Raw genomic sequence first — 14,048 nt, 5'->3', positions numbered from 1 at the left:
GAGCGGCGAACAAAAGGACTCACCGCCGTGCTCCGGCAGATGAGAGTCGGAATGCTTCTTGCCCATTTCGGCCAAGGATCGCACCAGCGGGATGCGCTTGCTCAGCTTCTTCCCGTTCTGATGGCGGTGGCGTTTCAAGATGGCTTCCCGAACTTTGTCCCGGACGTCGTGGTCCATCTGACCCGAAGCCAGCATGCTGTCGATCACCGTGTCTGGGGAAGATCAGGAGTGAAACGCACATGCTAGCACGCAGATATGTACCTAAATCTACTGTATGTGACCGGAGCTGCAATTTAGTTTTACTCAATTTTTTTGCCACCATGTTTTAATGTAATTTTTACGCATTTAAATTTTTGCATCTGAACTTTTTGTGACCCGAAATTTAGATTTTTTTTCAACTGAAATTATTGGGGTCCAATTTTTTTGCAATGGGATTTTGTGTTTTCCGATTTTTTTACAACAACATTATGGCCGCTAAATTTTTTGCCGCTAAATGTTACCAACTGAATTTTTTCCAACCGAATTTTGGCTTCTGAATTTTTGGGTGACTGAATTTTTTGCAACTGAATTTTGCCTACGACATTTTTTTGTGAGTCTGAATCTTTTGGTATTGGATTTTTTACCACTAAATGTTTGCAACTGAATTTTTTGCAACCGAATTTTGCTACTGAATTATTTTGAAGTCCAAATTTTTTGCAACCGAATTTTGGCTATTGGAATTTTTTGGAGTCTCAAATTTCTGCTACTGACTTTTTTTTTGGTACTAAACGTTTGCGACTTTTTTGCAGTTTTTTTGCAACCGAATTTCTGGGACTGAATTTTTTTGGAGTCTCATATTTTTGCTACAGAATTTTTTGGTGTCCGAATTTTTTGCAAATAGCTACAAATTTTTTTGTGAGTCTGAAACTTTTGGTACTGAATTTTTAACCACTATATGTAGCAAAAAAAAATTTGAAATTTTTGCAACTGAATTTTTGGGAGAATTTTCTGTAACCGAATTTGGGCTACTGAATATTTTTTTAGAGTCCAATTTTTTAGCAACTGAATTTGGGCTACTGAATTTTCTGAAGTCCAATTTTTTTCAACTGAATTTTGGGTACTAAATTTTGTGGAGACTCAAATTTTTGCTACCAATTTTGTTCTTAAATGTTTGCGACTGAATTTTTTGCAACCAAATTTTGGCTCCTGAATTTCATCCAACTGAATTTTTGTAACTGAATTTTGGCTACTAAATTTTTTGTAAGTCTGAATATTTTGGTACTTATTTTTTTGCAACTAAATGTTTGCGACTGAATTTTTTGCATCCGAATTTTGGCTACTGAATTCCATCCAACCGAATTTTGGCTACTAAATTTTTTGTGAGTCTGAATCTTTTGGTACTGAATTTTTTGCTACTAAATGTTTGCGACTGAATTTTTTGCAACCATATTTTGGCTATTGAATTTTTTTGGAGTCTCAAATTTTTGCTACTGAATTTTTTGGTGTCCGAATTTTTTGCAAATAGCTACTAATTTTTTTGTGAGTCTGAAACTTTTGGTACTGAATTTTTAACCACTATATGTAGCACAAAAAAAAAATTGAAATTTTTGCAACAGAATTTTTCGGAGTCTGAATTTTCTGTAACCGAATTTGGGCTACTGGATTTTTTTGAAGTGTCAAATTTTTTCTACTGAATTTTTTGGCTACTAAATGCTTGCGACTGATTTTTTTTGCAACCGAATTTCATCTAACTGCATTTTTGTGACTGATTTTTTTTGCGAATGAATTTTTCAAAAGTAAATGTGACTGAATTTTTTTGGAGTCCAATTTTTTTGCAACAGAATTTCTCGGAGTCTTGATTTTTTACAATTGAAATATGTTGCAACAGAATTTTTGCGACTACATGTTTGCTACTAAACGTGTTTTTTTTGGCGGCTGAATTTTTTCGGTGGAAAAAAATTATTCCGGAAGCACGGGTTTACTCACGTACGCTAACCTGCGATGTGTTCGATAGCGTTGGCGCGCATGTCGAGGATGACGGTGCCGGTCATAAAGCAGGCGCGCAGCTCGAACAGGCTGTGCAGCGACAGCGTGGCCACGTAGGGTTTGCTCCAACGCTCGCCGCCGTCTTCCACGTCCTCCTCGAACTTCAACCACCTGCGGAAAAAGGTGAGACGGGGCGAGGAGACACGGGGAGCGACGGCCGGCAAGGCGTCCTGGCTCGCCTGGCCTTCTCCTTCCACTCCAGGACGTCGCCGTCCCTGGAGGCCAACTCGTCCAGCTCGCTGAAGAGTTGGTGCGGGACGTGTTCCTCGTCGTCGTAATCCGTGCCCAGGATGAACTGCACCCTCTGCGAGGGCGTATCTAAAGTGTCCAAACACGCTAGGGTAGGGTTGGCTGATTAACAGCTCCGTCAAACCCCCTTTTTTAGATTTACAAATTAGGCTCTTAAACTAAGATTAGATTTCAAACTAGGGCTTGGTTTTCAAATTAGCCTATAAAACTAGGGTTTAAGTAGGGTTTTTAACTGGGGTAAGGGTTCCAAAGTACGTTTTTAAGTATGATTAGGGTTTCAATTTAGGGTTTTACACTGGGTTTAGAGTTCCAAAGTAGGGTTAGGGCACACAATTAAATCACATTTACAGTAGTTACCCCAAAGAGCCACTGAAGGGCGAGCAAAACATTACAAATACAGGCAGGCAATCATCGGACATGCCAATGCAATGACAATTTCCAAGATGCATTTTGCTGGGCTTTGTCAGTTATTTGTATTTTATTACTTTTTGAGTTTTCATAGTGACTATTTCTTTCTGGAGTCAGAATTTTTTAGGTACTAAACATTTGCAATTTTTTGGGGAGTCTGCATTTTTTTGTGGTCCAAATCTTTTGGTAACTCAATTTTTTGCTACTAAATGTTTGCGATCGAATTTTGGATACTGCATTATTTTGGAATCCAATTTTTTGGGCAACTAAATGTTGCAACGTGATTGAATTTTTTGGGAGTACGATTTTTTACAACTGGATTTTTACAACTTTTTACAACAATTTTTGGACTGATTTTTTTTTTTTTTAATTTTGGCTATTTAATTTTTGGGAGTCAAAATTTTTTGCAACCAAATTTCCGTTATTTGAATTTTTGGGAGTCAAAATGTTTTGGTACTCAATTTTTTTCCAACTAAATGTTTGCGACTGAATTTTTTTTTGGGAGTCCAAATTTTATTTTCAGAGTCAATTTTTTGTAACTGAATTTTTTTGGAGTCTAAATCTTTTGGTACGCAATTTATTGCTACTAAATGTTTGCGAGTGAATTTTTTGCAACCAAATTTTGGATACTGCATTATTTTGGAGTCCCATTTTTTTTTTTGCAACTAAATTTTTACGACTGATTTTTGGGGGGAAGTCTGATACTTTTTGCAACTGAATATCTTTGATTTATTTTTTGGAAGTCTCAAATTTTTGCTATTGAATTTCTTGCAACTAAATGTTTGCGACTGAATTTTTTTTTGGAGTACAATTTTTTTTTTTACAACTGAATTTCTGTGACTGAATTTTTGGGGGATTTTGGCAATAAAATTTTTAGGAGTCAACATTTTTTGCAACTGAATTTCAGCTATTAAATTTTTGTGCAGCCCAAATTTTTTAACTGAATATTTTGCGACTAAATTCTTACTACTGAAATTTTGCCAACTAAATGTTTGGAACTGATTTTATTGCAACCAAATTTTGGATATTGAATTATTTTGGAATCCAATTTTTTTGCAACTAAATGTTTGCAACTGATTTTTGGGGGGGGGGATGCTGATATTTTTTACAACTTAATTTCTGAGACTTATTTTTTGGGGGGGGGGGGCAGTCTCAAATTTTTGCTACTAAATTTGTTGTGACTAAATGTTTGCGATTGATTTTTTTTTTAGTACGATTTTTTTTTTATTTTTTATAACTGAATTTCTGTGACTGATTTTTTTTTTTTTTTTTTAATTTTGGCTATTGAATTTTTTGGGAGTCCACATTTTTCAACAGAATATTTTGCTACAAAATTTTTGCTACTGATTTTTTTGCTGACTAAATGTTTGCGACTGAATTTTTTTGGAGCCCAAATTTTTGCAACCAAATTTTGTCTATTGTATTTTTTGGAGTCTCATAATTTTCGACTGAATTTTTTGCCACTAATTGTTTGCGATTTTTTTGCAACTGAATTTGGCCTAATAAATTTCACGCAATTAAATTTGGGGTTTTTAAATGTGGTTAGGGTTCCAAAATAGGGTTTAATACGCAGTTTAGGGTTTTGATTAAGGGTTTAAAACTAGGTTAGTTTCAATTTAAGCACTGTGGCTCAGTGTTAGAGTAGTCATCTCCCAACCCATAAGTTGTCGGTTCAATTCCCTGCTATTGTGACCTTGTCTAAGTAATCATGAGCAAGATACTGAACCCCACATTGCTCCTGAAGTTGCGTCATCAGTAGGTAGGACTTCAAATAAGGGTTTTTAAATTGGTTTCAAATAGGATTTCAAACTAGGGTCAGGGTTTCTGTGTCCCCCCCAAAAAACTGTAGTTACCGTAAGACGACGACTCGGTGGCATCCTCCAATTGCAGCGGCGGATCGTAGCGGGGTCGCTGATGCCTGTGTCCCCGGTGGCGGTGGCGCCGTCGGCGACCCAAAGGCACGTGGATGCCGACGTAAAGCTCCCTGTGACCTGACGCAACACGGCTGACGTCAAAACGGAAACCGTCATCGAGCCGAGATGATGAAACGCTTGCTCACTTTCCAGCTCCTCCGCCTCAAAATTGGTGTTCAAGGTGGAGCTGGTGTTCCTTCGGTCGAGCACAGCTTCTTCCTCCTTCAAAATAAAAGGATGTGTACATTTGTTTTGGAAGTTTACCTCATTGAATTATTTTATTTTTTTGAAATTCTGCACTGTTTCTTTAATTGATTTCAACAACAACCCCTGTTTTAGGGCTCATTGGTGCCATTTTTTTGTGTTGGCTGAATGGCAGGAAGTCATAAACAACAGCACTGATTCAAAAGAAAAAAGAAAGCTGTTGATTTCAAGCTACACCCATACTTAATCTGACAAAATAGCTCATTACCGTCTGTATTTTGTTGTTGAATCAGTACCAGAGGTTTTATTAGTTTTTTATGAGCACAGAACTTTGAGTATTCTCCACACCAAAGTTCATTCAAAAAATCGTGTATTAGGCGCTTAAGCAAAAGTAACAACCATGTAATGGAATGGCGTTTTCTTGACGATACAATGCCCGAACAGGAATACAATGTATGCCGAATGATAGGCGAGTGAGTACTTAAGTCATTTGTGTCCTCAAAGTAAAAAAGACACTTAAACCGAGGCGTTTTTTATAGAAGTCTTTAAAAATTGCAACTATCTTACGGGATTTTTGAATAGAAGGGATGCGTGCGAGATGAGTTCACGTCCTGTAGGGAACGGCAGGTACAGTAGCTACACTAGGCTTTACTTTTACTTCAGTACAATTGTTAAATTAGCTCTACACAGTCATTATGACTTTTGCATTAGTAAAGAACGTGAGCACTCGTGGTTTAAGATAGTTTTGCTTCTCACCAAAGTCCATTTTTAAAAACCGTGTATTTGGCGCTTAAGCAGAAGTAACAAACGAGAGATGGGATGACGTTTTCTTGACGATACAATGCTGTAACAAGAATACAATGTAAGCCGAATGAGAGGCGAGGGAGTACTTAACTCGTTTGTGTCCTCAAAGTATGATAGAAACTTAAATCGTGTCTGTTTTGTCAAAGTTTAAATAATTACAAATCCCCTATGGGACTTTTGAATACAAGGGATGCGCACGAGGTGAGTTCACGTCCTGTAGGGAACAACAGGTACAGTAGTTACATTAGGCTTCAGTACAGTAGTTGAATCAGTACTACAAGTTCTATTAGCATTTATACACAGTCATTTGTACTTTCGCATGAGTACAGAACGTGAGTATTCGTGGTTTAAGTTAGTTTTGCGCCACACCAAAGTCCATTTTGAAAAATCGTGTATTAGATGCGTATGCAGAAGTAACAACCGAATATGGAATGACGTTTCCTTGACGATACAATGCCGTAATAAGAATACAATGTAAGCCGAATGAAAGGCGAGGGAGTACTTAACTCGGTTGTGCCCTCAAAGTACATAACAAACTTAAACCGTGTCTGTTTTATGGATGTTTAAATAATTAGAAATCTGTTATGGGACTTTTGAATAGGAGGGATGCGCGCGAGAAGAGTTCACGTCCTGTAGGGAACAACAGGTACAGTAGTTACATTAGGCTTTACTTTTACTTCAGTGCAGTTGTTGAATCGGTACTATTAGTTCTATTAGTAGTTGTCAGTACTTTTAGTTCTATTAGTAGTTATACACTGTCATTTGTACTTCCGCATGAATACAGAACATGAGTTTATGTCAGTTTTGCTCCAAACCAAAGTGCATTTTAAAAAATCGTGTATTTGGCGCTAGTGTAGAAGTAAAAACCGAGACATGGGATGACGTTTTCTTGACGATACAATGCCGTAACAGGAATACAATGCAAGCCGAACGAAAGGCGAGGGAGTACTAAAGTAGTTCATGTCCTCAAAGTATGAAAGAAACTTAAACCGTGTCTGTTCTGTAGAAGTTTAGGTAATTACAAATCTCTTACGGGACCTTTGAATTGGAGGGATGCGCGCGAGATGAGTTCACTTCCTGGATATACCACAAGTACATTACGGTTATATTAGACTCTTTGTATGATTTTAAGTTTGCAAGTCTTTCTTTCAAAACAACACACGTGAATTTAATGACGGCTTTAATAAGCGACATCTACAGACGAGTGTAGCCGCCTTTCGCGCATCTTTGAACGGGATGAGAACAGCTAGCCTTCGCCGGAGGGGGTCCGGCTAGCAAGAACGTAATTCACAACTGACTTACGGATGTGAGCAGCGGCCTCATCTGCTCGCTCGAGTTTTGTGTCATTTTCTAAATCCACGTCGAAAGCTGACAAGGTCGGCGTCCCGTGTGGCGCTTCTCTCCTCCGCTGTCCCGCAAACGTCACGCCGGCAATCTCGTCGCATTCTGGAGACACGCCCCCTCTCTTGAGTGACGTGTCTGTACGCCATTCACAGCACAGAGAGCGACGAAAAGGCGATTGTTGATTGTTCGACGTGACGGAGGAAGCAGAAAATAAATCCAGAAATCACTTGGACGTAGTTTAGGGTAGGAGAGTGTCTCAAAAATAATTATTTACATTTTATTAAAAAGATTGGCTAGCCCTTTCACCCCTATTTATTTATTCATTTATTTATTTATTTATTTATTTGTTGTTGTTTTTTTTAAACACATTAATAAATTAATTATAAACTGTAAATAAAAAATAAAATATGTATTTATTATTTTTTAAGAAGGTTGTATATTGATGAAATATAAAAAAAATTTTAGGATATTATTTTGTTTTATTTTATAATATTTTATATTTTATATATATTATTATTTTCAAAGAATATTTAGTTTTCCCCTATTTAATTTATATATATATATATATATATATATATATATATATATATATATATATATATATATATATATATATATATGAATAAATTAAAAACACTCTGAAAACGAATTGAATATTTACTATTCTGTTATTTCCTTATTTTTTAAATTTAATCCCAATTTAAAAAAACATTATTTTCTTTGTAATTAAAAATTGTACATTGATAAAATTTGAAAAGCATTTTCGGATATTATTGTGTTTTATTTGATCATTTCTTATATTTTATATACTTCATTAATACTTTGGGAGAATATTCACTTGAATTTGATTAATTATTCCAGTATATATATATACATATATTAAAAAAGGCTTGTCCGATATTTTTTTGTCGATTCCGATACTTTGAAAATGAAGTGATCGGACCCGATCAATCAGCATCTCCGATACGTTGAAAATGACGTGATCGGACGCTGATCGATCGGGACATCTTTAGTCCAACCATTCCGGTATATACAGATCACATTTAATTCACTAGGAAAAATATGGGCTGATTTCTTACAAACGAGTAAGAGCTAAACGATTCATCAATCATTAAAATAGTTGTCTTGCTAATCACACACGCAAACACTTGCTAATCAATCATTAGTCAATTCATAGTTGCAGTCACTGTCAATGACATCATCCCAGTACAAAAACATAGCATCTAAAATCCCACAACTGTGAGTCTTAACCTAACCACATCTTTATTCATCCCTATTTACCCAGATTAAGATGCATTTTAACACCTAACCTTGAACAAACCCACACCGAGTGTATGATTTTTGTTTTGTTTTGTTCCTCCAAGTATGACTCCACAGATGGCGACGTTATAAAAGTGACTGATGCAGTTCATCTGTTTGAAGTGCTTATCTTTGATGAGCAGCACCTTCATATTCTTGCTTCCCCGCCACTGCCGCCCTGATTATTTGTGTACATAGTCAAGCGCCATTGTTGTGCGCACAACGACCTGTCGCACTTCATTATTGGAGCGCAGCACAACACACAATGATGGGCTCGTTTTCAAAGTGCGGGGGAGATGTCACCTCGACCGTGACCCCCTGCATGCGCGCTGTGTACGCATGCGAGAGAATGCCATTTCTGTAGAAGATTTCGGCGTACTTTTGTTTCAATTTCGGGTCACTTGCTGTTTATTTTAGGACACTTTTGCCTTGATTTTGGAGCAATTATTGGTCACTTTTTATGTAATTGTTTGGTCAATGCTTGGTGATTTCGGATCAGTTTCAGGTCAATTTTTCTTCATTTTGGGTCACATTCTATTGAATATGGGTGGGTCCTTTTCAGGTCACTTCCTATTGATTTTGGGTCACTCGCTGTTGGTATTGGGTCAATTCCTGGTGATTTCCGTCTTGCAGCTGATATTCAATCTTTTTCAGGTCACTTCCCATCGGTTTTGGGTCCATTTCTGTTGATCTTGCGCAATTTTCAGGTCACTTCCTGTGAATTTTGGGATCACTTCCAGTTGATTTTGAGTCACTTTCTTTTGACTTTAGGACAATGCGGGATTTTTCCGTTGATTTTAGATCAATTCCTGTTGATTCTGAATCATTTTCTTAGGTCACTTCATCTCGATTTTGGGGCACTTAGGTCACATCCTGTTGATTTTGGTTCATTTGCCCTCGATTTTGAGGCCAATTTTTGAGTCTTTTGTTGTTGAGTTTAGGACAATGCTGGGTGTTCTGTTGATTTTGAGTCATTTTCAGGTCACTTTGTGTTGCTTTTGGGTTATCTTTAGATCACCTCCAAATGATTTGGGGCCACTTTTGATTTTAGGTCAATTTCTGTTTGGTTTTTTTTTTGGTTACTTTTTGTTGATTTTGTGACAATTTTAGGTTAGTTTATGTTGTTTCAGCTCACTTCCTATAGGTTTTGGGTCAATTTCTGTTGATTTTGGGCGATTTGCTTCGGTAACTTCATGTTAATTTTGGGTCACTTTCTGTTGATTTTGGGGCATTGACGGGTCACATCCTACTGATTTTGAGTCAGTTGTTGTTGAGTTTGGAGCTATTTCTTGGTCATTTGCTGTTAATTTTAGGACACTTTTGCCTTGATTTTGGAGCAATTATTGGTCACTTTTTATGTAATTGTTTGGTCAATGCTTGGTGATTTCGGATCAGTTTCAGGTCAATTTTTCTTCATTTTGGGTCACATTCTATTGAATATGGGTGGGTCCTTTTCAGGTCACTTCCTATTGATTTTGGGTCACTTGCTGTTGGTATTGGGTCAATTCCTGGTGATTTCTGGTTTCCAGATGTCTTGCAGCTGATCTTGGGTCTTTTTCCGGTCACTTCCCATCGGTTTTGGGTCCATTTCTGTTGATTTTGCGCAATTTTCAGGTCACTTCCTGTGAATTTTGGGTCACTTCCAGTTGATTTTGAGTCACTTGCTGTTGACTTTAGGACAATGCCGGATTTTCCGTTGATTTTAGATCAATTCCTGTTGATTCTGAATCATTTTCTTAGGTCACTTCATCTCGATTTTGGTGCACTTAGGTCACATCCTGTTGATTTTGGTTCATTTGCCCTCGATTTTGAGGCCAATTTTTGAGTCATTTGTTGTTGACTTTAGGACAATGCTGGGTGTTCTGTTGATTTTAGGTCAATTCCTGTTGATTTGGGGTCATTTTCAGGTCACTTTGTGTTGCTTTTGGGTTATTTTCAGATCACCTCCAAATGATTTTGGGTCACTTTTGATTTTAGGTCAATTTCTGTTTTATTTGGGGGGGGGGGTTACTTTTTGTTGATTTTGTGACAATTTTAGGTTAGTTCATGTTGTTTCAGCTCTCTTCCTATTGGTTTTGGGTCAATTTCCGTTGATTTTGTGCGATTTCTTTTAGGTAACTTAATGTTGATTTTGGGTCATGTTCTGTTGATTTTGGGGCATTGACGGGTCACATCCTACTGATTTTGAGTCAGTGGTTGTTGAGTTTGGAGCAATTTCTTGGTCATTTGCTGTTAATTTTAGGGCACTTTTGCCTTGATTTTAGAGCAATTTCCAGTCACTTTTTGGTGTTTTTTTTTTTGTATGTCAAATCTAGGTGACTTAAGCTCATTTTCAGGTCACTTTATCTTCATTTTGGGTTACGTTCTGTTGAATTTGGGTGGGACCTTTTCAGATCACTTCCTATTGACTTTGGGTCACTTGTTGTTGATTTTGGGGAAAAGTTGGGTTCCTTCCTGTTGTTTTTGGGCGCATTTCCTGTTGACTTACTGTAAGTATTCCTGTCGATTTTTGGAACACATTTTTGATCACTACCTGGTGATTTTAGGTCCATTCTTGTTAATTTTGGGTCATTTTTAGGTCACTTTATGTTCATTTTGACTCACATTTTATTGATTTTGGTTCATTTGCTGTCGATTTTGAGGCTGATTTTGAGTCATTTGTTTTTTTACTTTAGGACAATGCTGGGTTTTCTGTTGAATTTGGGTCAATTCCTGTTGATTTTGCATCATTTTCAGGTCACTTCCTATTGATTATGGGTTATTTTCAGATCACCTGGAATTGATTTTGGTTCACGTTTGATTTAGGTCAATTTCTGTTTATTTTGGGTTTCTTTTTGCTGATTTTAGTTTAGGTTAGTTCCTGATGTTTCAGATCGCTTCCTATTGGTTTAGGGTCAATTTCTGTTGATTTTGGGTGATTTTCAAGTAACTTCATGCAGATTTTGGGTCATATCCTACTCATTTTGAGTCAGTTGTTGTTGATTTTGGAGCAATTTTTGGTCACTTCCTGGTGATTTTTTTGGTCAGTTCTTGGTGATTTTGGCCACCTTCAGCTTGTTTCCTATTAGTTTTGGGTGAATTCTTGTTGATTGTGTGTGATATTTTTCAGGTAACTTCATGTTGATTTTGGGTCACTTCCTGTCGATTTTGGCGGATCGACAGGTGACATCCTACTGATTTTTGAGTCACTTGCTATTGATTTTGGAGCAATTTTTAGGCCATTTCCTGGTGATTTTTTTTTTTGGGTTCAATTTTTTGTGATTTTTGGTCACCTTCAGCTCACTTCCTATTTGTTTGTGTTAGGTTTTGTGTTTGGTTTCTCCTTCTGTGACTTGACCCTGTGATTACCCATTGCTCTCACCTGTATGTGTTTTCCCAGTGTATCCTGCAATCTGCATCCACCTGTGTTACCCAGCTGTTCCTCGTCTCGTTACCCCTTGTCTGCGTATATAATGACCCAGTTTCTTGTCACTCCTTGTTGCGTCATTGTCTATGTCAGTGTCAGCGTCTATGTCTCTCCAAGCCCTCGTGTTCCAAGTAAGTTTTTTGATACCCAGCCTTTTGTTAGTAACCTGAGTTTTCTTTGCTGCTGAGTTTTTGGAATCACCTCAGTTTTGGTTTGTACATTGTTTTTTCTGTCGGCCTTAATTAAATCATTTTTTTGCACCGCCCTATCTGCCTCGCTTTTTGTTTCCCTGCAATTGGGTCCACACATCCTGCCTGCCTGCCCGCGTCCCTGACAGTTTGGGGTCAATGCCTGTTGATTTTGTGTGATTTTTCTAGGTAACTTCATGGTGAGTTTGGGTCACTTCCGGTTGATTTAGGCGAATTGACGGGTAACATCCTACTGATTTTTGAGTCACTTGCTAATGATTTTGGAACAATTTTAGGTCACTTGCTGGTGATTTTTTTGGGGTCAATTTTTGTAATTTTTGGTCACTTTCAGCTCGGTTCCTATTGATTTTGGATAGCTATTGTTGATTTCAGGTCAATTCCTGTTTTGGTTGATTTTCAGATCACTTTATGTTGCTATTGGGACATTTCCTGTTGATTTTGGAGCATTGACGAGTCACATCCTACTGATTTTGAGTCACTTGCTGTTGACTTTGGGGCGATTGTTGGTCATTTTGGGTCACTTTCGGGTCACTTTATCTTGATTTTTAGTCACTTTCAGCTGGCGTCCTATTGATTTCGGGTAGCGCCGATTTATATTAGGTCAATTACTGATTGTTTTTGGTTCATTTTCAGATCACTTGCTGTTGATTTGGGCTCATTTTTAAGTGGCTTCCTATAGGTTTTAGGTCAGTTCCAATTAATTTTGGGTGATTTTTTTTTAGGTAACTTCATGTTGATTTTGGGTCGCTTCATGTTGATTTGGGGGCATTGACAGGTCACGTCCTGCTTATTTTAGCAGGCTTTCTTTGTTGCCATAAACGGCACTGAATGAGTTAACGTTGATTTTGAAGAGTCACTTCGACGCCATGCAAACGACTTACTTTGACTGACAAAAGGGTGCCATTGAGAGGGAAATGCCAAATCTCAAGTGTGGACGATAACCTAACCAAAAGACAAGGTGAGACCGCAATTTTTTATAAATATGTTTTATTATAAAAAGGATGGCCCAGGTATGTGTTGTGGTAGTTAGTAATAGAGCGAAATTGATATTGAAGGAACTACTGACGGCTATTGACGTCCACTCCATTTGTATTACAGAGTATGACTGTAACATCACGACTTTTTTCTCATGATACTGTGACTTTTATCTTGTAGTATGAAAGCGTGTGACTGTAATCCCGTAATATAAGGATTTTTTTCCCCATAATGACTAAGTTTTCTCTATTCTCATAATACAATTTTAATCTCACAATATTACAACTTTAATCTCACAATATTACAACATATGACTTTATTCTCATATTACAACTTTTTCTCTCATTAGGATTTTTTTGTCAGAATATAACAAATTCAACTTTTTACATGTAATATTACAACTTAATCTCATAATATTACAACATATGACTTTATTCTCATAATATTAGGATTTTTTTCTCATAATATAACGACAAACTTTTTTCTTGTAATAATACGACTAATCTCACAATATTGCAACGTATGACTTTATTTTCATATTACACCTTTTTTTCGTAATATTAGGATTTTTTTCTTATAATATAACGACTAACTTTTTAAATGCAATATTACAACTTTAATCTAATAATATTACAACGTATTATTTTATTCTTCTAATATTAGGATTTTTTTCTCATTATATAACAACTAACTTTAATCTCATAACATTACAACGTATGTCTTTATTCTCATAATATTACGTTTTTCTTGTAATATTATGACTTTAATCTCATAATATTACAAAGTATGACTATTCTCGTAATATTAGGATTTTTCTCATAATATAATGACTTTTTTCCTCATAATATTGCAACTTCTTTATTCTCATATTACAAAATATGAGTAATATGTAATATTCCAACTTTAATCACATAATATTACAACATGACTCTTTAATCCCGTAATATTACTTTTTTCCCCGTGTTATTACATTTTCTCGTAATATTACTTTAATCTCACAATATTACAACGTATGACTTTATTCTCATATTACATCTTTTTCTCGTAATATTAGGATTTTTTCCGATAATATAACGACTAACTTTTAAAATGCAATATTACAACTTTAATCTAATAATATTACAACGTATTACTTTATTCTTCTAATGTTAGGATTTTTTCCTCATAATATAACAACTAACTTTAATCTCATAATATTACAACGCATGTCTT

At 36.4% G+C, this 14,048-nt stretch overlaps 1 protein-coding gene across 4 annotated transcripts in view; it reads right to left on the bottom strand.

Moving 5' to 3' along the window:
- Positions 1–7,052, bottom strand: part of LOC130914726 (sodium bicarbonate cotransporter 3-like) — a 41,041-nt gene extending 33,989 nt beyond the window's left edge. Inside the window, exons 1-6 of one of the 4 annotated variants that reach the window (XM_057834168.1) lie at positions 6,906–7,052; positions 4,742–4,817; positions 4,536–4,673; positions 2,205–2,361; positions 1,976–2,136; positions 24–212 (exon numbers count right to left, since the gene is read on the bottom strand). In XM_057834168.1, the coding sequence (XP_057690151.1) occupies positions 24–212; positions 1,976–2,136; positions 2,205–2,361; positions 4,536–4,673; positions 4,742–4,817; positions 6,906–6,950 (766 nt within the window). In that variant the 5' untranslated portion in view covers positions 6,951–7,052. Of the gene's footprint in view, positions 1–23; positions 213–1,965; positions 2,137–2,204; positions 2,362–4,535; positions 4,674–4,741; positions 4,818–6,905 lie in introns of those variants that run through there. The other 3 variants (XM_057834169.1, XM_057834171.1, XM_057834170.1) reach the window with 3 other exon arrangements.
- Between the last annotated feature and the right edge of the window lie 6,996 nt (positions 7,053–14,048).

Source organism: Corythoichthys intestinalis, chromosome 4 (assembly GCF_030265065.1).
Source record: "Corythoichthys intestinalis isolate RoL2023-P3 chromosome 4, ASM3026506v1, whole genome shotgun sequence".
NCBI classification, from domain to species: Eukaryota; Metazoa; Chordata; class Actinopteri; order Syngnathiformes; family Syngnathidae; genus Corythoichthys; species Corythoichthys intestinalis.
Note: the sequence above shows the minus strand (reverse complement) of the source record. Positions and strands in the feature narration are given on the sequence as shown.